At 38.6% G+C, this 23,476-nt stretch overlaps 2 protein-coding genes across 3 annotated transcripts; one reads left to right on the forward strand and one right to left on the reverse strand.

Moving 5' to 3' along the window:
* Nucleotides 1-1,934: 1,934 nt before the first annotated feature.
* On the forward strand, nucleotides 1,935-14,062 carry RB195_013290 (uncharacterized protein; the record flags this gene model as incomplete). The annotated part of the gene is made up of 33 exons (XM_064203039.1): nucleotides 1,935-1,960; nucleotides 3,740-3,833; nucleotides 4,023-4,108; nucleotides 4,185-4,277; nucleotides 4,861-4,951; nucleotides 5,090-5,269; nucleotides 5,470-5,583; nucleotides 5,643-5,763; nucleotides 5,835-5,962; nucleotides 6,315-6,404; nucleotides 6,586-6,772; nucleotides 6,828-6,964; nucleotides 7,024-7,103; nucleotides 7,201-7,384; nucleotides 7,653-7,786; nucleotides 8,070-8,157; nucleotides 8,213-8,328; nucleotides 8,412-8,522; nucleotides 8,595-8,765; nucleotides 9,068-9,292; nucleotides 9,356-9,479; nucleotides 9,547-9,661; nucleotides 10,275-10,384; nucleotides 10,456-10,527; nucleotides 10,631-10,746; nucleotides 11,937-12,033; nucleotides 12,092-12,162; nucleotides 12,295-12,487; nucleotides 12,547-12,684; nucleotides 12,750-12,906; nucleotides 12,973-13,138; nucleotides 13,428-13,511; nucleotides 13,993-14,062. The coding sequence occupies 33 exons, from the start codon at nucleotides 1,935-1,937 to the stop codon at nucleotides 14,060-14,062; spliced, it is 3,969 nt and encodes a 1,322-aa protein (XP_064058920.1).
* Nucleotides 14,063-15,506: 1,444 nt separating this feature from the next.
* Nucleotides 15,507-21,887, reverse strand: RB195_013291 (uncharacterized protein; the record flags this gene model as incomplete). 2 transcript variants are annotated; one of them, XM_064203040.1, is made up of 11 exons in its annotated part: nucleotides 15,507-15,580; nucleotides 15,692-15,831; nucleotides 16,127-16,269; nucleotides 17,602-17,742; nucleotides 17,799-17,954; nucleotides 18,111-18,203; nucleotides 19,223-19,373; nucleotides 19,689-19,803; nucleotides 20,486-20,587; nucleotides 20,782-20,881; nucleotides 21,450-21,887. In XM_064203040.1, the coding sequence occupies 11 exons, from the start codon at nucleotides 21,885-21,887 to the stop codon at nucleotides 15,507-15,509; spliced, it is 1,653 nt and encodes a 550-aa protein (XP_064058921.1). The 2 variants fall into 2 exon arrangements, with proteins under 2 accessions (XP_064058921.1, XP_064058922.1); XM_064203041.1 differs by lacking the exon at nucleotides 20,486-20,587 and having other exon boundaries at nucleotides 21,450-21,815.
* Nucleotides 21,888-23,476: the final 1,589 nt, after the last annotated feature.

Below are 23,476 nucleotides of genomic sequence, written 5' to 3' on the forward strand. Positions count from 1 at the left end.
ACTTTTTTCCGCAGAAGAAATGTACCCTTGCTAATGTCTGAGTTATCTCTCTTTTTTTCCCTCAGTTCAGCCGCTTTATGCAATTCTCACTTAAAGGCATCACCCCACGAATCTGAGCTGGTACGCATTTTAAGTGGAGTATTCGTATACGGGGTAGTAGATTATGGAGAGTGGGTGATTCCGTCCAAAAGCGGGGCGCAGCGTAATGTGTCCTACAAGGGTAGGCGTAGTTTTCACGCCATGAAGGAAAACGGAGGGAATCACCCATTTCTTCGTAATTGCCGTAAAAAAACGCCACGAATACTCCACCTGAAATCCGTACCATCTCAGATTCGTGGGGTGATGCCTTTAATGTCCAATAATTGGCGAAAACGATACCACTAAGTTTACAACAGGCCGATTTTTATTAGATGTATTGATAATCTAGTAGTATCTAGTAGTTAACAAAAACGATAGAACGAAGCTTACAAGAAACCGTTCATACTATCGTACTCTCGATTTCTCTTACTCACCTAGCACTAACCTTTTGCATCGTCAACGATTTACTGATTCTCTTTTTTATAATCTTTCATTCTACAGTATGACCTTCGTGGGACTCGTCATCCTAATAGTCGCCATTTAGAAGTGAGTTCTAATGTTGTAGCCGTATCTGGGAGTGATTTTTCTTTAGTCGGTTCTTCACCGTTGGCTCTCACTGGTCGCTTTCCATTTTTGTTCTCTTCTTCCTCTAGTTATCTTTACTGCCCACTTTTCACTATTCTTTTTCCTGCTTCAATTGCCTAACTTTTTCACCTCTCACACTACTACATTTCTCCAAAAATTTGTTGCTCAGTGATTGTGTCGCTCAAATCCACAATTTTTCTCGTTAAGTGTTTGTAGCGAGAAAAACTTTGGTGAACTACATAGGAAAATATATATTGGCGCGATTCTGAACGCAGTGCACAAGTATTGCGGTGAAAACGAAACGTATTTTTTGTCTCGTTTGATCATGGTACTTACAAACCATAATGGAGTCAAAATGACATGAACCACTGTGCAGTTGCGTAAGCAGTTGCGCTCGAAGGGGATTGCGCTGGAGCGTAGCGGTTAGGATCGAGTGAGGACCCCTTCTACCGCCGTTCATTGCTGCAGTTCGCGATGGTCCCACCTCGAACCCAACCACTATCTCCACCGCGCCGTTTCCAGCGTAGCCGCTTTCGTAACTGCATCCTGCTTCATGTCGTTTTGACCCTACTATACGTAATGGCACGAACCCACTAGTACAGAGATCTCGACTTCGGGAATTTCCCGCAACGCTGTCTCTAGGCTATCCTTTCGTTGCAATTTATCTTATGTTATATTTTTTATATGTTGTAACATACCCATCACATAGTGTAGTGAAACGTTGTTCTTTTGTCCTTTTGTCAGAAACTATAGAACTATTCAAGTGTAACATGGACACCAAAATTAAAGAGGGAATTTTCGGTGTTGTTCCTACATTCCTGCTGCCAGCGTTCGGTGATTATCACACATATGTTTATAAAATTTGAAAATGGGAATGAAGAAAAATCAGGCCTATCGTTTTCTTTGGCACAATGTGCAAAAGGTGGACGAGAAACTTTTCAATTTCGTTGGTTTAAGGTTTAAGGGCAGCTGGCTAGATGTAAAGCAGTTAAGCTCATCTCAACTTCATCGAAATAGCACTTCATTTGTAACACATCTGGCAGATATTAACAGTCAAGAAATCAACAAAATGAATTATACTTAACAACAACCGCGTTCTAGTCGAGGTGACACAATCACTGATTCACATAGACTTTCTGGTCTAGATTAAAATAAGTGACAATGATGTTTGGCTCGTGTTTTAGACGGAGCACCCGCAACAGCTGCTTTCACAAGCCTGGAAAAAAGTCGTCTCCACGCAGCGAAAACGTGCGGTGGTTGCGTGCTTCCGTATGGTGCCGCTATATGGGATACCGAGGTAGGAACTGGAATGCCCATACATATGCAAACCTCTCTATGCGTCTTTTAGCACGTCTATGCATGAGTGATATATGCATGTGTGTGCTGTGTAATTACATAAATAAGTTCTATTAACCGTGTGAATGTGCGGCGGCAAAGTAGGGCTGGAGGGCGTCTAAGACCGTCATCGATACGATCCTTACGTACGATTCTGCGCTTTGCTCACTAGCTTCCTTCCCTTCTGCTCAGATTCTTCTTCTCTCTGCTCTTAATAATGTTGTTGGTAGGTGACAAGTCGTACGGAAAAAGAAGATAAATGGAAGAAGGTATTGACACTACAGCGTAAGAGAATGGCCATATCATTGATTACGGCCTCTCATCTCTATAGGGTCGAGAGGTGGGTGTTAATGGCGTATATCATTTACTTTCTGTAGCGTTATTTGACAAATAACAACTACACCACATCCACTCGCAGCTTTTTTCGCTAAAAGTAATTTCGTGACCAATATGGCGAACCCTATGGACGGATCCCCGTCTGAGTTTATTGAGTTGGCACTAAAATTGTATAACTTCCACGTACCTTACCTATAGTCGGGTCAAAACCTGAAGCTCGGTGCAATCACGGAAGCGGCCGCGCTCAAAGTGTACTCATCTCCCCAGTTCGATCGCCGCAAGCGAGGGTCCCACCTCGATCGCAGTTGCTGAACCAAGGTAACATGTAGTTGGAGGGGCACTTAGTGGCGCCCTTATTTCTGGAAGTAAACAACTAAATCAACCGGGTCCCTATGACCAGATCATTAGTCAGAGAGGATCTCTAACAATGTAAGCTAAAGTTACTAAGAGAAAAATGTAAGATAGAGCGTCCAGAAATAAGGGCACCACTGATTCCCCACCCCCGAACACCATTTTCTCCCCAACCGCACCGGGTTTCACGTGGTCTAAGCCTGACTATTGCCACATATTCCCACCTACAAAGGAAACCTTTTGTTTTTGTTATGCCAAATCTTTTACGGCGCTCTCTGTACTTTTTGTTTCCTCTTGATTGATCTTGAAGGACGCTTGAGGGTATTCTCTTGGCTATAGAGCGAGGTTCGCTTCTAAATACATGTAGTCTAGTATCTTTCGCTTAGTAACTGAAATCCGGGAACACTTCTTTTTTTCTTTTACGATACTCCCTGTACTTTTAATGCAGCGAATCTGTATCTGTTTTTATCTCTGTCTTTTCCTCTCCCTGCTTTATTACTTCTCTTTTTTTTGATTGTATAGCCGTCTATTTCTTTTTCGATGCTATCAAACGTAATTGTTACCCTTCATTTCACACCTCTTTTCGAAAGATCATAGAATCTTCCTGTGTATATAGTTGTCCGAACAACATGTTGAAACGTATATTTTCGCTACTAAAATATTTACTGCCGTTTACTTTCAAAAAAGTGCTCCAAATTTGTGTAATAAAATGAGTGCTATAGCCTACAAAATTGGTTCTAATCCAAATTTTGAAAGAGAACCAGGAACACCTGCGCTGCATCGGAATTCCTCTGCTAGCATCAACAGATTAATGTTCTCTGTGCAACGTTTTTCGAACTCAGTACATTATGTGCCCTTTGTGTGTAACGATGTGTGTGTGTGTTTTCTTAATTCCGAGTTATATTTCTTTAACTAACGCATGTATCATAGTATTGCTGTTGATACTTCTGAGTGACATGATGCTTTATATGCTTGTTATGTTACTTCTTTCTAACGACGTAACTCTTGTTATTCCATACTTCGGTTATAATTTAATTCATCTTATGACATTTAGACATCGTGGCATCAATTTCTTTTTGCCAGCATTCTCCTGCCTGTGGCTCAATGAGGAAGACGTTGGACAGGATAAATTGATTTCCGAATTAGTAGTAAGTTTTTTGTGGATGGTAAAGGTATAGTTGCAATTTTTGTAAATGAAATGGTTTTTTCTTGTATTTACAAGTCTTCATTTATGTTGAAATATTTACATTTTCGATATTTTCCTAGGTTTTACGTTTGTATTAATTTATTAATTCGTCATGAGTTATATCTGTCTGAAGTCGAAAATTTCCGTTTAGAGCGGATTGGAGGAAGACGAAACACCTCGTGTCGAGGTGGTTCTGGAGGAGGGAGTTCTCATTACGGAGGAAAATCGGGAAAACGAGTAATTTTCTTGAATAACTACAGCCATTCTAAGTCTTAATCTAGAGTCAGTAGCCCTAACGATCTCTTTTTATTAGATGTCCTGACCCATTAAAACAATTGATCCAATGCTTCCAACGTGCTGCCACCAGTGAGGAGAGTCAAGCGCAGCCAATTCACGACGACACTTTGTGAGCATTTACTTTTTTGTACTTTTTACTTCTTTTACTTTTTCATTTACTTTTGTGTTTGCAGATATGTTTCATAGATATTTCCTTACTGAAAACTTGTAAAAGACCTTAAAAACAACCAAGTTCAGTCAACTGTAATTATTCGAATAATTTACTATGATTTTCAATACTGAACGGCGATGAGATGTAAGAATTTAAAGTTCCTCTTATTCTTACGTTGATCTCGACAGCTTGACATCATTAGATAATGCTCCTCAAGCAAAGGAACATTTTATTCATCGTAAATCTGGATGTGTCCTTTGCTTTTATCAGTAATGTATGTTGAAAAGTAGGCAAACAAGACAAAAAGTAGGTAAATTTGCATTTACCTATTTTCTTTAGCAACTCTTCAATAATGCGCATGATTCGTGCAGTTACTTTCTCAGTATGTTCAATAAAAACGGGGTGAATTAGCGACAGCATCGTGTGTAGCCTATTCTTTGTTCGGGAGTAAAAGTTAACTGTCTGAGGCTCTATGATTTCTGTTGAGTTATCAAGTTGCTCTAAAAATGTGCGATACACCGGAATTATCTTTTGTTTATAGGTACATCCGCTTTGCCGATGTTATGGCTCAATCTATCCACATCGAAGAAGAAGATGGTGATGACGGCGAAGATGCGGAAATCGACCAAGCAGTAAGCGGTTCATGTTTAGTTCTCTTACTTTTTCCTCATTAATTTCGCACACAGGCTTGACGAGTCTTTTCTTTACTGTTTTTATCACTGATTTAATATTTGTCCTATGGACACATTAGTCCTTGTCGCTTTTTTCAGCAAAAAGAAGAACAATCACAAGCGCTTCGCGCCGAACAAGGAATTCTTGCCGATCGCGGTGCAGCTATTATGTGCCTCATGTATCTGTCAGCAAGTAATGGGGAACCCAATGATATGGTCGCTAAAACGCTAGAACTTGGCATTCATCTTCTTTCCGGAGGAAATGTGGATATTCAGCGGGTATGTAAAGGTTTCCAAATGTTAAAGTTTGGCAACAATTAAAAACTCTGAAACTTTACTTACAGAATTTCATGTTGTTACTTTTTATTTACGTTTCTTATTGAAAAGCGCAGACAAACTTCGGTTGCTATATTTTCTTTGTATGATTTCAACTTAGCGGAAATTGATATAACAGATCTTCATTTTTTGAACATTTTCAGATGTTGATCGAATATCTACAATTGAAAAAAGATGTTCGATTCTTCACCTCTGTTGCCGGCCTCATGAACAAGTGTTCAGTTTTGAACTTGGAAATGTTCGAACGTCAGATCAAAGTAAGAAGCATGTTTGTATAGAACCGCGAGTCAATATAGAAGAGACTTCTCCTTTCTAGGCTGAAGGTCTTGGAATGGGGGCGGAGCTAGCTGCAGGCGACAATCAGAACCTCAACGATGCAGATTTCACATGCTCGTTGTTCCGATTCTTGCAACTCACATGCGAAGGCCATAATCTGGGTCAGTTAGCTCTCAGATATTGAGAACTAACTAGTCTTTTAGTAAAAATTAAGTAATTCTTGATGTTATAGATTTCCAAAACTATCTTCGCACACAACCTGGGCATACTACCAGTGTAAATCTTATCAACTGCACTGTCGACTACCTGTTGAGACTTCAGGAGTCTGTAATGGACTTCTACTGGCATTATTCCAGCAAAGTGAGTTGAATTTTTTCCTGAGCTGAGTTTTTTTTTCTGATTTTTTTTCTTTTTGAATAGGAATGTGTTTCGTAAGTACGCGCCATGGTGACCAGGAAGCGTGAATTATTCTGATTTTGAGTAATCATGGTCACTTTCCCACATCTGTCAACGTTTTGCTTTTGTTTTGTACTGTTGCTATTGTGAAAGTGATTCTAATTTGGGGTACGAACTCCGATGCGCAAAAAAATGACGTATTGTTCCATAACCATAAGGCTTCTGGCAGCTATCGTTTTCTATACATCTTGGCGTGTTAAAATCTTTTTCTTTCAACCGTTATGGCATTGAAATTTTTACATGATTTTTTTTTCAGGAGGTGATCGACGAAGGCGGTAAAGAGTATTTCCTCAGAGCGATTCAAGTCTGCAGTCAAGTATTCAATACACTTACTGAAAGCATTCAAGTGAGCGATTTTGTCGCTATTGGAAATCTTGGGTTTTTCACTATTTTTGTGTCTTAACTATATTTAGCGTTGATCTCGCTCTTATTCTTCAGTATTTATGCACCTAGCTTGATTTTTTTCAATATTTTCCATTCCTTTGTTTTCTCGACGTTTAATTTAGTCGAAATTCTTTTTCGTTTAGGGACCGTGCGTGGGCAACCAGATGACTCTGGCAAACTCACGTCTTTGGGATGCCATTAACGGTTTCTTCTTCCTATTTGCGCATATGATGGAGAAACTTTATCGGAATTCGACTCAACTTGAACTTTTGAGAGAATTTCTCAATCTTCAGAAGGACATGATCGTACTAATGCTGTCCATGCTTGAAGGTTTGCAAAGTATTCTGTCAATAATTATTTAGTCATTGATAAAAATTCTTCTCAGGAAATGTGCTCAATGGACCTATTGGGAAACAGATGGTAGACGCGTTAGTAGAGTCCCAACCGTCTGTCGAAAAGATCCTAAAATTCTCGGATATGTTCTTGAAGCTTAAAGATCTCACAACTTCACAGGCTTTCCAGGTACAATTTCTGTATACTGTTGGTGCATATTGCATCGACCAAGATGGGTTTGCTTTCAGGACTTTGATACCAATCGCGATGGTTGGATAAGTCCGAAAGAGTTCCAGAGAGCTATGGAGAGTCAAAAGATGTACACAGTGTATGTTTTTCTGAATCGTTTATTTTCAATACTTATGTTACTCCTCCATTTTCATTTCCAATTTATACTTGTTACCTAAACTTCCATTACATTACAGAGAAGACATCACCTACTTAATGATGTGTACTGACGTGAACAATGATGGAAAGGTGGATTACATGGAATTCACGGAAAGGTTCCACAACCCTGCTCGAGATATTGGCTTCAACTTGGCTGTGTTGTTAACAAATCTTAAGGAACATATCACTAATGATCCAAGGCTGGAAAAGATTATTGAGAAGGTGAGTGGGTCCTTAAATCCAAGCTAACTGTGTCACTTTGTTAATTAACCAATTCGACTGTCAATAGTTGCGATTTTTCCCTTACGAGATTCTTTTTCTTAACTCTCTTGCTCTTGAATTCACCATTCTTTTGGTTGTCGACAATATGAGATGATTACAAATTTCATTGGTTTTGTATGTAGACTTGTTTTAGACTCCTTCTCTCCAACTTCTTACGTTTTTTTTCTTTTTGTTCCACTTCACCACTAATTTTGACTCGATGTTTCAGGCTCACACTCTGCTCGAGTATTTCGATCCGTTTTTGGGTAGGATCGAAATCATGGGGTCAAGTAAACGGGTAGAGAAGATCTATTTCGAGATTCAGGAGTCGTGGCTTGAACAATGGGGTAAACAACAAATTCGGTTAGTTCTTTACATTCTCTGGAATTTACATCGTTTGATTATTCTCTAGAACTGAGCTTCATATGTTTTTAACATTGTGATAATTCTAGCATGTGCTCATATTGCTGGTGTGATCAGTATTTTTCTTTTTTTTTTGTTGGATGTTGCCTTGAAAACAATCAAATTCACTTTGCGTTTCACGAAAGTTTATGCTATCACTTCAACCTTACTACATTCTTTTTGTATTTTGCTTATTAATGGGAAGTACTGAACTATAATATATTATATTCGGTTAACAATTTAGTGATTCAAAGAATTCTTTCCTCTTCAATGTACTTCAAGATGATGGTGGAGATCAAGGGAAACTGGAAGCTTTCATCAATTTCTGTGAGGTATGGTGTTTTGTTGAATATTTATGCCATTTCTTACTCATCTTTATATATTAAGGACACTATCTTTGAAATGCAACACGCTGCCGAAATATCATCTGGTGACAGTGATTCGAAAATGGAGCGAGCAATGAAGCAGAGAGACTATTTCCTACAACAAAACAGCGCAGGAGAGTGAGTGCTGGAGAATTTTCATTCTTGGATGACAACGTACTGTAGATTTCAATTAAAAGTCATTTGAAATTATATGTTCTTAGGCAACTGTCAGAAACCTTCAAGAGCGGATATAAGTACGGAATCAATGCAGCCTCGGCGTTGCGACCTGAGAATGTGAAACAGGCTTTCAAGAGCATTACCGGGAAAGTGAGGTAAGTTGTTCGCTAACATTCCAAAATAACAGCTTTGATTGTTATTTTACCGTATATCCTTTCCTTTCACAGGCAAATGACCTGGATGCAGCTACTTTGGGCAATCGTTGTTCTATTGTTCCACTGCGGAAAAGCGCTAGGATACTGCGCATACCTGTTACTGATGACATTGTTCCGATTTGCATACTATCTCACCACGCCGGATAGCGAATATGAGGGAGGGGATAAGGATGAACAAAACGAGTGAGTTCAGAGAGTTTTGATAACTTCTGTAGTCTTTTAAATGAAATAATCCACGGTCGGAAAAAGAGTGAGACACGGAGTTCGAAGATAGGAGTTTTTGTAGGTGTGGTGTTGAGGTAACTTCTTAAGATGATCCTCCCACCCGACACGAATTGAATTTTGCTATTAACCTATGAAATCATTAAGAGTAGGCTTAGAAAGAGCGAAAATGTATATTGTATGAAATTTCTTATACAGGCAATATACCGCTAGTAGTGGTCAGTCACGAACTCCACTCCTTTTCACCATAATTTCTCTCCCAGGTTGCATCACACTCCTATCTATGGTCATCCAATCTTGCCTGAATTCCATCACTCTCATATCGGTGTAGAAGCATTCGGAGTAGCTGCGGAGCAACTACCAACAGGAAATCATAACGGTATTCCTGAAATCATCACCGAGGAAGCAACATCGGAGGAAACCACTTCCCCAACCTCAGCCACATCTCATCCGCCGACTCCACCAGGAAGCGTCCATAAACCACCAAGGTAATATTTCAGTCATTCGCAGCGTGGATTATTAATTTATCAATAGTGAAAACAATTATTTAGCTTATATGAGTCGATCGGTGCTCCACAAGTTGCTGTTGCTGTATCGGATGAGGATGTCGCTTCTGTCGCTTACGAACCGAAGATTGCCGAGCAGAACATCGGACGCAGCCGCGGATCAATACTTGTAACTTTTATCGTTTCATTAGTTAGGAGACTTATCACTAGTGCATGGTAAAATATTTGTTTTCCAGAATATGCTTGCTCGTAACTTCAAAACCATCGAGAAGACTACGTTATACCTTGCATTTTTCATCAATGTTATATTGTTGTTCCACCGAGTTGACATCAAACATATAGATGCACCAGGTTAGGGAACTATACTGTAGATTTGTGTATACAATCGACACTTGGTGACACGTTCACTTTTACATGATATTGGTGATTATCGACCCTTAAAGCGAGCATTCCACGAATCTAACGTGGTGAAGGAAACCACTGGACAAGCTAGAGATGGGGTTATAGATTTCGGAGTCAGGTGCGGTTCCACTCATCTCTCCCTAGCTCGCGCCGCATCCAGCTGGGCAGCAGTCGAGAGCCAGTAAGTTGTCCTCGACTGCCCATCCAAGTGAAACCTACGAGTAGGTTGCAGAGGGGACAAGATAATATACTATAGGAGCGTTTTAACGTTCCTCGTAGGAACTAAAGCGTTTCCCACGCCTTTTTTTAAGGACGATTAGGGAGAGGTGAGCCAAACTACCCCTGATCCCGCAAAATCTACAACCCCTTCTCTAACTTCCCCCGCGGATTCCTCACCTACGTCAGATTCGTGGCATGTTGCCTTTAAGGAACCTTTTCGCTTCTTGTCTTCTATGAAAGAAACGACTGTTTGCGAAATTTATCGTATTAATTTTTAATCCAAAGAAATCTTTTGTGTCCAATTCATTGCACTTGCGTTCTGTTCTTAAGCGCTTCATTTTAGAAGCAAACGATGGTGATGATGATGATGATGCAATTTCTGAGTCAGTGTATATTACTGGAATGATGTTACCGTACATCGATTACGAAGTCACTGGATGGGTTCTCTCTCAAGTACGTCGTTTCATTGGATCCAAATCATAGTGGTGGCAAATATCAATTCCCAAAATAATCCTTTGTTACAGATCTTATACTGGATTAGTGTGCTACATCTGTCCACTTCATTCGCGTTGTTGGTTTCGTTCTATCAGCTTAAGGTGAGCATGTAATGATGCAGAATCTTTTTACAGTTCACTCTAAGGATAGACATTGTGGAGCAGTACAATGAAAATACATAGAGTTTTGTTTCTTGATCTTCAGATCCCACTAATCACATTCAAACGTGAAAAAGAAGTGGCACGACGATTGATGTTCGACGGATGCTGGATTACCGAAGAGGATAATGAAGAAAGTGGTGTCATTGACACCTTATTGTGGTATGCTTCTTCTCTGGATTCTGCATAAAGACTCTTATAATAGTTCGAATGTTCTCTTGTCTTGAAACGTCGACATATTCTGTCTATGTTTTGTGATAGTGTGCCTGCGAGGTTTTTTAGATGGAACTCTTTATTTGCCTGACGTTTCGGCTTTTTAGAGCCTAAATAGAGGATGACTGGAGCAATGCTACGTTTATCCCGTCAGTTGCCACACTACCCTGGGTCAGTGTTTCGATAATCGTTTAGGGTAGTGAAAACAGAAACGTATCTACATTGAAAGTAGTCTTACGTGTTGCTCCACCGGGTGTGGCGCGACTGGCGAAATAGATAATTTGATCTATACACAGAATATCAGGCGGTTATAGGTCACAGAGCGGTACAAGTGGCAAGAACTCATTCGTTATCGATAAGCATTCATTCCTATTATTCATTGAAGGGTTTCTTTTAAGAATCCAAAACGCCTCCAACGTCTTCCTTGCCGGTATTTCTGTTTCGTGAGCCAGTACAACGCATTTCGCATCATAATCGTTTCCGTTGTGGGCCTCATGTCTGCTTTCCTAGTGGTGTTATCAAACTGTTAAAAACGAAGGTCGCTGGTGATCTATACTCTATACACGCACGCATCTATACTCTATATCTATACCCGCAGCAATACTCATTCGCTGGTACACTGAGTGATAAGTGCGTGCTACCAGTCGCGCCACATCCGGTGGAACAACTCGTAAGACTAATTTCAATGTAGATAGGTTTCTGTTTTCACTACCCCGAACGACTATCGAAACACTGACCCAGGGTAGTGTGGCACTTGACGGGATAAACGTAGCATTTCTCCAGTCATCCTCTATTTAGGCCTCTGAAGACGGCGAAAAAGCCGAAACATCAGGTAAATAAAGAGTTCCATCTAAAAAGCCTCGCAGGCACACTACCCCCAAAATTCTTATAATAATTCCATAATGACTTTGTTAATCTATTACATGAACATCCAAGAAGTGAACAAACTTCTTCTTTTTTTATTCATCTGCTATTGTTTCGAGAATTTCCTTTTGTTTATGCAAGTTTAGTTACCTGAGGTTTTAGTTCAGCTCAGAGTGTTTTAACTGAATGTTTACAGTGTTCGTTTGCTTTTTTTTTGAGGGAAATTAATGGTTTTGAGTCTTGTTTAAGCTGCAAGGAATGACTTTTCTTGACAGGTACCTCGATCGGATTGTTATCAGCTCGAAATCGTTCCCAATGATGTACTGGGACAAATTTGTGAGGAGAAAGACTAGGCAGAAGTTCAAAGACCAGGTAAGTTTCCCTGATATTCTTCTTTTTTCTTTCCCTCTTCCGAAATCTTTGTTTGCAGGTAGATGAGGAAACGTTGTCGTCTATACTCGGAGAGGAAAAGACTTCAGGTGATAACAGCTTCGATTACAGGTGGGAATTACTCTTTATTCTTCCCTCATAGATACTTTTAATGTCAATTATTCATTATCTTCGTCTTTACTGTTAGGAAGGGCTACCTGCCATGCACTATTTCACATCTTATGTTATCTTTTGATAATTAAGGTACACATGCTGGCTTTGGATCGGTGTGATCCTTACAAACGGCCAGTTTCTCTACCGTGTTGGCTATCTTCTTTGTTCGGCTTGTGGCGTTTTCATCTCGCCATTCTTCTACGCGTTCCATCTTATCGATGTCGTGCTCTCATTCCCTATGTTAAAAGCAATTCTTCAGTCTGTAACGCACAACTTACAACAGGTGATTATCGATTATTGGGATGAGTCGATTATTTTTTAGTGTTTTGTTTTTCCTTTCAGTTGATCCTTACAATTATGATGACATTGGTGGTAGTGTACCTATACACTGTGATAGCGTTCAATTTCTTCCGTAAATTCTATGTCCAAGAAGGTGAAGATGGCGAAGAGCCTGATCGTAAATGTCACAACATGCTTACGGTAATGCCAGTTTCATTCACCTATTCTTAACATGGTGTTATGAGACGATAATTGCCCCGTTTCAGTGCTTCATCTACCATTTCTACGCCGGTGTAAGGGCTGGAGGAGGTATTGGAGATGAGTTGGAGTCACCATATGGAGATGAACTCGAATATCCCAGGATGTTCTACGACATTTCCTTCTTCTTCTTCGTCATTGTTATCCTGTTAGCTATTATGCAAGGTACTGTGTGATGAGATGTTGTATTCCACAGTATTATCATGTTTCTCTGAGAGTACGGTAATTTAGGTTTGATCATTGACGCATTCGGAGAGCTTCGAGACCAACAAGAGTCAGCCACTGAAAAGCTGGAGTCGTCATGTTTCATCTGTGACATTGGCAAAGAGACATTTGATCGGATGCCCAGAGGCTTCGAAATACACACCACAAAGGAGCACAACTTTGCCAATTATCTGTGAGTTTTCTTTCGTTGTTTTATGAAGACTTCAGAATATCCCTATAGGAACACTAGGTCTGTAATCCCCATATTTCTTCGCGAGAACTGGTCTCTGCTGTCTTGTGTAGGAGAATGTTAGTCCTGACTCGACATTTGAGTGCTGAATTCTGGCTAGAAACCAGTTCTTGCTACATATGAGTACATATGATTACGTAGTCTCTACTAAATAGATATTGTACTGTTTTTAACAAATTTGTTTTCCACTCTCTTTTGCAATGGACTAATAATTTTTATGATCCTTATTTAGATTTTTCTTGCAACATCTCGTCAACAAGGATGACACTGAATATACGGGTCAGGAGACCTATGTACGAGAAAAATATGATAACAGGTGAGGGTCGAAATTTCTCTATTTTTATTTTTCTTTTTGCCCATTTTACATATTGTTTATTTTTTCCGAGATTGAGTTCTGAGTTTTTCTTCTATTATGATGTTAACGTTTTTCACTGGAAAGAGGTTTTTTTTTGTACTATTTACTCTTGTCATTGTTTTTTTTTTTGAAATTGAAACGACAATTGTACAACTCAGAAAACAAAAATTTTTAGGTTTCGATCATCCTCATCCTGATAAGCAGGAAAAAGTTTTCTTTTTTTTTCAAAGCGAAAATTAAAAAAAAAGAATATGAGTCCTCGAAGTCGTGTATGGTGTAATATCTCACTAAGTAGGTCAGGGTTCTCGAAGTTTATGTGGACGGATTTTTCTTGTGACAGAATGTATATTTCAATGCACATTTAGCACTCAATTCTCGATTTTTTTTTGGATGGTAATTTTTTTGATATTTGATATGCAAAGTATTTTCTTTTCTTTTCCAGAGACTGGGACTTCTTCCCGGTTGGTGAATGTTTCGTGAAGCAGTATGAAGATCAGCTGTTGCAGTCATAAATCCTAATTGAATTACTTGTAGATAGAGTATCATAGTTTTTTTTTTTCGTTTTTTCCGTTCGTTATCTAGTCATCTATTTTGATCCGGTATCTCTCCTCTTTAGAATTAGCTATATCTATTAAAAGCCTCAGTGCTAAGTTGATATTTTATCTCACGAAAGCGGTGATGGTCTTCTATTATAGAAATAGGCGCAAGCAAAGTAATAATGATATTTGAGCTAGAGATTCGTAATTGCTCAATAATAAGCTCATATATTTGTGCACTTGCAGAGAGCGGACAAAGGTTTAAGTATAACTCTCACAGCGTGCCTTTTCATTATACATGTTTATTCTAGTCGCTAATAAATATTTTGCTCTTTTTGTACACTTTTTTTAGAGCCAGAATAGCTCGCACCCCTACTCTTTCGCTTTGTTTTTGCGGAAACTGCCCGTTTCCCAATACATTGTACTATATAAAGTGAAAATTGATCAGTATCCGACATTCGTATAGAGCTGTGAATGATGAATGATGGGGGGCATTTCTCGTTCAAGGATATTTTTGTATGTATTTCCGGATGGTCTCTCTATGGAGGCTGTGAAGAAACAGTGGAGGAAATCATAAAATTTTTCAACTATGCGGGCTCGAAGGGCCCCATATGGTTCGTCCTTTCTCTATTATTACTTAACAGACTCCTTTATTTATCTTTTTTTATTTTTGCTTTTGAGGGAAGTTTTTTTTTTGCACATTTCCTTCAACTACCGGACCGCCCTACATGGGACAGTGCTCTTCATAATTAGTTTGCTCTCCAAGTTTTTTTTTCCTTTATGCAATGCTACCTCTTTTTGATTGCTTTTTGATTGCTCTCTGGAATTTTTAGATCCTGTCCTTTATAGAGATCCCCACTAAATCGATTTATTTTACGTTCAGATAGAGTAGAAATTCAGAAGATTCGGAGTGAAAGTCCCATTTTTTCATGTATGTATTCTCTTTTTCAGAATTTTTCAGAAATTCATTTGTGAACATTTTGAAAAGTTACTTTAGTAACTGTTCCATTTTATAGTATTTTCCTCTCACTTATTCTCACGTTTTCGGACTATCCTGTTTGAATAACGGTCTCTCTTGTACCCATAGTCTCTTGTACGTTTCGTTTTATGGTCTGCACTCTCTGTAGTAATCATGGTCTCTCATTTGTTGCGTACACAAGCAAACAAATCCTTGCAGTAATGTAAGGTGCAAAATTGCTTTTGTATTCATCTACTGTGTTTTTTACGGAAGACGTAAAAAAATGGGACGAAATCAAAAATATGTGTCGGGAATCAAATGAAAGCTTAGAGATAAGTCGAACTAAATTTTAACTATTTATCAAGTGGTAAACTCAGAAATCAGAAAATGTCTTTAAAAATGTGGAAAGTCATGAAGATTCGTACAACCCGCTCATTATTTTTTTTTAAATAAAAAAAAAAACTAGTCTAGTTCTATACTACTGACGTTTATTTTATCCGAAACATCGTTGAGCGTCTTGATTGGATGAGGGTAGCCTGGAACAAATCACTTTTCTCAAAGCCATTTTTCAAAAATAAATGAGAAGTAAAAAGATAAATATAATTTCTCTCTCGCTAATTTTAATCTCTTGAGAAGAATCCACTTACTTTTGAAATATGAGTTCATGTTATGTTGGATCGATAACCGCCGAAAATCGACTTTTATTATGTTTGTGATTGGGTCGTAGATTTCCTTTCGAGCGCGTAATCCCCATAAGAAATCATTGTGATTGAATTCGTCTAACTTTCTGGAACAGGGAGGGATTTTAAAATTATATTATGGTCTTTAAAAATGAAAAAAAAATTTAAAAGGCGAGAATAATAATAAAGAGTAATAATAACAAAGAGTAGGATCAGGAAAATTTTGCGAAAGTCAAATATATTAGGAGTTTTCGAGCAGCGAAGCAGTGGAAGCAATCCTTAAAACTCGGAAGGAAAGTAGTCAAAAGATGAAAAGGCAGTATGGAAAGAAGTACAAAGGGAAAGTAGGAATTCAACAGAAAATATGATGGATATGGAAGTATGTGCCTGAAAAAAGATCACCTGGCAAATTTGACTGATTCCCTTGGCAGCGTGGGAATAAGGAACTGTTCCACGTCCGCAGCGCTTGCCAACCAATCATAATCCGAATAGAAGAGATAGATGTCACAATGAACTTTTGTTAAGTTGTATTGTGGTGGAACACTCTGGAAAATGTATAGGTTTGACGAGGTTTAAGAAGTTTTTCTTTTTGTAACTCCATATGATATATCGAGGTTACAGTATATGCTCGGTATACTGTAGATCATACATATTTGTGATCATATTTATTTATTTATTTATTTATTCACATACATCAATGGTGCACCAGATAAAAGAGATAAAAAATGGAACACACTTTGTCTGAGTCAAAGAATCTTAGGAACAAAAAGAAACTACAAACTTTACTGAAACCGGAACCCAATTTATTGCCAGAGAGGACTGGCGCTGTCTTTTTCTGCGGCGGATTACAAGTACTACATGTCAAACATGTCGTTCTCCTACTCCAGAAGGTGAAGAATCCTCTCGTGACATCTACTATCCCATCCAGAGCGCTTACCATCGGTCAAGTTACCGAAACATCAGCGTTCGGACAGCCGAATTAGCCCAAGGCATAAAGAGCACGTTTGAACTAAAAGCGAATCTGACAGGGGAACTTAAGCAAGAGGTTTCACCAACTTTCGTGATCCTCAAACGACTGACCACCACAATCTAGACAAGCGGCAGTCAAGACCAAACCTGCCAAAAGATGCGGAACTTAGCAAGAGGAGGTTATTCAGAAGTGATTGAGATATATAGATATCTAGATATATGTGATCAGAACACATATATCTATATGTTTTGATCACATATATCTAGGTCGACACCAATTTTCCAATGTAGATCGACTCTTCGACTGTAACGAACACCTATAGCCTCCTGGTAATTGTCTGAGAATTATGTAGTTCAAGGTAAGACGTAAGACGGCCACCATAATGTTTTAATTGATTTTGATGATTTATTGGTCAATTATTCGATCATTCTATTTTCTGTTGGTCTTACCATAACTACGGAAAACACTTATTTATTTTGATTACTTATTTTGAAATTTTTTTATAACTTATTTTGATTTTGAGTAAATAATAATATAATAGTGTAATATAATAATACAAATTACTTATTTTGATTTTGAATGAAATTCACCTAGAAGATACATGAGATGTCTGATAAAAAGAATAGTTTCAAAGGCTGCTGAGCGAGAAATAGGATACCGTACTCCTTAAATTACCTGGAATGAAAATTAACGATAGCTACCCTACCCTACCCTTCATATATTTAAAAAGTTTTTATATGGTATCCTCCAATTGGAAAAGATCCTTCATTTCCAAACCTATTTAGAATTTCCAAAACAATATAAGATTTTTCGAGAAAAAATACGAGAAATACTGAAATAAATAATGTATAAACACTAAACAAACTAAATATAAGAAATACATTATATTTCCGAGAAGAAAAATTACCTTTCCATAACTTCGAATATTCGCCTCTTTCCCTCGATCAAACGACTCTATTCGCTTATTGTGCACCATTTGCGCAAAATGAAGCATATTTCTCGACGAGGTCCCAGCTGGATTATGCGCAAGATAGATCCCGATCCTTGACTGTAATTTTATAGGTTTTAACGGATACAGTAACATAGAATGAGATCGATACTTACCGAATTAAATTGATTACTATTTGGACCGCTCACGGAGAAAATGAAATTTTCACATAATGGATTATTTACGGATTTATCGCAGATGATGTTTGTCAATAATCTTGTGAAAATATTGTTTGAAAGGAATTCGTTGTCGCCAAAAAGTCGATAGACGAGCTGAAAAAGGATCACTTATCTTCGTTTTACAATGATTCTTTTCCTAATTGTTTTCTTTTCTGTTTTATTCATAAATTTCAAATATGTAGCCTTATTATAGAACACTGTACTCTCCATTGTATTGTAGAACGCTGGAAAAATGTGTCAAACACTTACGTTGAATTGTTCATAGATCTCTCCAAGGTAGAAGAAAAGTCCTTTAACATGGGACATCCTGGATACTGGTGCCAATGAGAAGAACTTTCGAATCTGGAATTTTGAGGGAAAAAATCCATTTCTAAAGAAAAAGGTGGTAGGAGAAACGAGAAAATTATATAGAAATAATACAAAAGAAAGAAAGAAATAGAAAATTATGTATCTAATATATATCTTTATGAGGCGGCGGTGGTAAGAGGTTCCGTCTAGACTGCACGATCGATCGATGGTTCGAAACCGCCCTAGTGCCAACCAAACCTTTCATTCCTTCGGGGCCGATAAATTATACAAGATCTGTTTGGGAAGATAAAAACACTGAACTGATAAATGGGTTAGCCCCGCAATTCATTCCATAGGCCAACACCCATTTCAACACCTCAACAATTCCGAATTGCAGTACCACGCAATGGGACCCTTGCCCTCGATTGAAACAAAAAAATGGAAATCCCAAGCGAATTGATACGTCTGGGACTTCCTTTCATATCTTTATAGATTCTGAACAATAAAATTCCAAAAATATCAACGGTTGATGTCTTTGCTATATCATGCGAAGTTTAGCGGTTACAATTAAACTTCTTCCTGAAGAATTCCTTAATTTCAAAATTCCTGAAGAATTAAAAAAAACATATACTTTTTAGAGCAAATGTTAAAGAATATTAAGGTTAAAGTAAAGGATAGTGCTAGTCAATCCGCTTGGAATGCGTCCCCATGTTCACTTCAATTCAGAGTCGCTTGAGGTTCTCGAACGTGTAACTGGCCTATACAATGACTTGCGGTGGCTAGCCGATGGGTCAAGTCAGTGTTTTTATCCTCCCAGACAAGTCTGGTACCAATTTATCGACCCCGGAGGGATGAAAGACTTGGTGAACACTAGGGCGCGTTCGAACCTCCGATCGATCGTGCAGGAAGCGGAACCTCTGACCGCTACACTACACCCGCCCAAGAATGACGGTATCACTACAATATGATAATATGTCTTTTACATACATACAGCATATTTTTTCATTTGTGGGATTACAGATTCAAGATTATTTGAAAATAAAATTTTTATTTTTGAAAAAAACTCCCCTGACCTTTGAAGCAAATTTTTGATCCTCGCTGAGTTTCGCCAACATCGTCAACGTTCCCTGCGAATGTCCAACGTAATACAAAGAGGATTGATCAGTTTCGTTAAGAACGTAATCGATCATCGCCGGTAGATCATACTCGGCCATTTCTTCCCAACTGAAATCACTTCGCAATTATTTTTATTTTCCTTTTTCTTTTTTTCCCCTTTTCCATAACTTCCTTAGACCTTTCTTAGTGGAAAAACTCGAAAAAATTCATCGAAGACATTCTTCAGCCAGAAAAATTTATTGACATCGTTAGAATAAACCCCTGGTTTTTCTTTCATTTTGACTAATTTCTGATAGGATTCCTGAGAAAAAGTGAATGTCGCTATCAGAAAATCTATAGGTACGCTAAGTGCATGCGATTGTTGTGCGACTGAAAAAAAGTTTTAACAAGAACGTTGGTCCCAGCTGGAAGATATATGCTCACCTGAATTTCCAGAAATCATTCGAATCACTGCTTAAGGTGACATGCTGCTTAGAGTAGACATTCCCTCGCATATTCCCCAGCCACACATCGAAACCTTGATCAGCGAAGACGAAGCCTTAAATAAATAGAGTAGAAAAGGGGTTAACAAATAAATAAACAAAGTCTAAATAAGTAAACAAGTAAATAAACATGAGATGATCGTAGGAAAGGATTGAGTGGAGGGCAAATGTTAATTTTCAAGATTAAAAATATCATTTTCCTAATAGCAAATGAAAAAAGAGGAAACTAATCCTTCAAAAATTTCGAGGGGAAAACGATCAGGAAATGGAAACAAACAAGATCATCACTGGCAAAATATGTATGTTAAAAAGAAAAATCAACAAATTTTGACCAATTAGATTTTGATTAGATTAAAAAGAATAATTGGAATTAATTAGATAGAATTTAATTAGATTTTGTAGTCTACTGTGTCTACATACGTACATAGTAATACTCTTTCTTATTTTTCGGATTTATATCCCAAGTAAAACTCTTAAGAAGAAATAAGGGTCCTTCACTTTTTAGTAGAATTCTGTAAGTAAACAGAAGTAAATATACAAAAATTGTAGTATGGATGAAAAAATATTTGAACGGATGATGGTACTTTCAAGTTCAGCTTTCAATCAGTTAGTGAGTGAATTCATAAGTGTATAACTGCTGTCTGCGTACGGCACTCTGCGTAATAAAAAGCGCGCACAAATTTTTTAATTCCATAAAATAAAATTTGCGGAAGAAAATTCAAATTCAAAATTACTTACCAGCAGATTGATGGGGTAAATTGAGCAACCAAATCGAACTGGTGCAAAGTAGACCATGTTGTAGGAATACTACTGGTCGAATCGCTGTTGAATTCGAGTTTTCTGAAATTTTGAGAGTTTCAGGGAGGAAATTCAAGATGGGAAAGAAATATGTGTACATATGCACACATAATCACATATGTATAATTTCCAGATTAATCAAAAATAGAGTTTTTTTTCCTGCTATTTCCAATATTTCGAAGAAGCCTATGAAAAAAATTTATAAATTCCAAAAAGCTTAAACTGAATTCACTTACTTTTTCCACATGGAATTCGATGAAGGGTGAGTATGTAGCCATCTGAGGTTACCACTTGATGTTCTTCAACTGGATAACCCCAATGTTGGATTATTTCAGGCTGAACTGAGGATTCATTTAGGTCTTGTGGATGTTGATGTAACGCTGGCAGTATTTCACAAGTTTCATCATATTCAACTGTTTTTTTTTTCGTGAAAAATTGCAGTTTTTGACGGGAGGCTTTTTGGAAAAACACGGCTTTCTGGGAAAATCAAGATTTCTGGAAGAATAAGCAAGACACTTCATATTCTTCTATTTAGTAGATTTTTATTGATTGATATGGTAGAAGGATATAGTTGGGTCAAAACGACATGAAGCACGGACCGTTGCGCAAACGGCCGCGCTCGAGGCGGTGCGGCGGAGACAGCGGTTGGAATCGAGGTGGGACCATGGCGAACTGCAGAGGTGTGTGGCGATAAGGTGAATCCTTACACGATTCCAACCGCTACGCTCCACCGCTCCGCTTTGAGCGCAGTCGCTTGCGCAAATGTCCGTGCTTCATGTCGTTTCGACCCGACTATATTTGCGTGCTACAAAGCTAGTCCGCAAATACAGACTGCGACAAGGAATCTCTCTTTAACCGTGAGCTGCTGGATGTAAATATTTTCTTAAAGTGACCAAACACTCACCACATTCATAATAGCCTCTGGATCGATATTGATCGGTTCCAAAGTGCTTCCTGTTGGATTCGTAACGATTGATGGAAATGTGACAGGTATGGGAGGTGGAATACTTGGAACAGGAAGTATAAACGTTGGTGGAAATACAAACGGCGCTGGTGGAGCAGCAATTGCTGCCGTCGGCAGCCCAGGCAACTTATATTGCTCCTTGTTGTCACCTTCGATTTTTAGTGGGAAATAGGGCGGCGGTAGTGGATTTTCGCCGAAAAATGGATTAAGAGTGGTTGAGGGTGGTGTCCATTCGGGTATTGGAACCATACTAGCTTGTGAATTCAAGAATGGATTATCGGAGAGTAGATCCGGCGGATGTTCCATGGGTATCACGCGACGATTAGCTACTATTTGTCGCAAAATGAGGAGTATGAACAGAGATTGGAGGAGGTACATAGGCACCTGAAAATGAGTGAGATCAAGAGTTTTTAAAGTCAAACTAAACCGCTAAAAGAGAGTAACAACTAATTCTTTGTTGCAATAATGATGCTCGGTGAGCCACGGGTGTCTCACGTTAACACAGCTTAACTAACGGCAGCGTACCACGAAATTTCCGACCTTGAAATCTTTGCAGGAGAAGTTAGGGGAAGGGGTGTAGGTCTGGGGAAAAGATTATGGTCAACTCGCCTCCCCACAACTCCAGATAAGCGCGTATATGAGAAATCGTGTGTTTTCATTTCCCGAACCATACAACCGTTGGGCGGGTGTAGTGTAGCGGTTAGAGGTTCCGCTTCCTGGACGTTTGATCGGAGGTTCGAATCCTCCCTAGTGCTCACCACGTCTTTCATCCGTCCGGGGTCGACAAATTGGTACCAGACTTGTCTGGAAGGACAAAAACACTGACTTAACACATCGGGTAGCCATCACAAGTCATTGTTTGGGCCAGTTATACGTTCGTTAAACTCAAACGATTCTGAATAACGAAATGAACGTGGGGGCGCATCCCAAGCGAACTGATTAACGCCAGACACTTTATCCTTTATCCTTTATACAACCGATTACGTGATACTACGCGAGAACCTTCGATGCTGCAAAACATCCGCAAACCAATTAATATAACAGAAATAAGCGGCAGAAGCCGAGCCACCAGCACAAGGATGGACGCGTTGCAAACTGTCCGCATTCTATTAAGCGTAATAAGTTGTATCGTTGGGCGAGGAAAATACACAGCGCCATTATTCAGGTTTTCTTCTGAGTTTGTCGATGGGAGGTTTAGAGCGCGGTTTCTAATGTTCATAATCTACGCTACTGCCACTATCTACTCGTGTAAGGATTCGAACATCGAAAAGTTCGCGATACGCTGAGTATTACGGAATTTTTGATGTTTGAATAGGATCTGAAGAATCAAATGGGCCCTCAAAAGAACTAATCAGAAATTGAATTAGGTAAGCTTGGGTAGGACACTGACGAAAGAAAAAAATTAAGATGTGGAAGGTAAAAATTCGAATTGGTCGAACTGGAATAATAATAACGAGCGAAGGTTGTTAGTGTGTTTCCTATGAAAAACCATTAATTAGTCTAAAGGTGAGAAAATAGTGCTGAAACACCTCGTAGACTACTCGAGGATCCTGAATATACAGATGAATGTAGTTGTTCAATAGAGAAAGAGAGAAGATCGAGGAAGAGAAAGGCGGAAAGGAGGAATCTTTTTTTAAACCCAACACAGTGGAAGCACAATGCATCAGAGCTGATCAACATAAACGAATTTTAGGAAATTGTTCGAAAAACTGAGCAGAAAATCCAGATGGCAGAGAAATTATGACAAGAATTTTCCCTTGTTTAAAACCCTTCCATCTCAAAAGCTGTTGGATTTGGCTGGTAAACGTATGCAGAAAAAAAAACGAAGAGATAAGTTTAAAAAGCAAACAGCCGACCAAATGATAATGAACAGAGATTTTATTTCCAAATGATTTTTAGAAGAATTGAAAAAGCTTGAGAAAATTCTGGTAAGCTCGGCTAAAAGAGAGGCATCGGAGCTAATAGGT

Source organism: Necator americanus, chromosome V (assembly GCF_031761385.1).
Source record: "Necator americanus strain Aroian chromosome V, whole genome shotgun sequence".
Taxonomy (NCBI): Eukaryota; Metazoa; Nematoda; class Chromadorea; order Rhabditida; family Ancylostomatidae; genus Necator; species Necator americanus.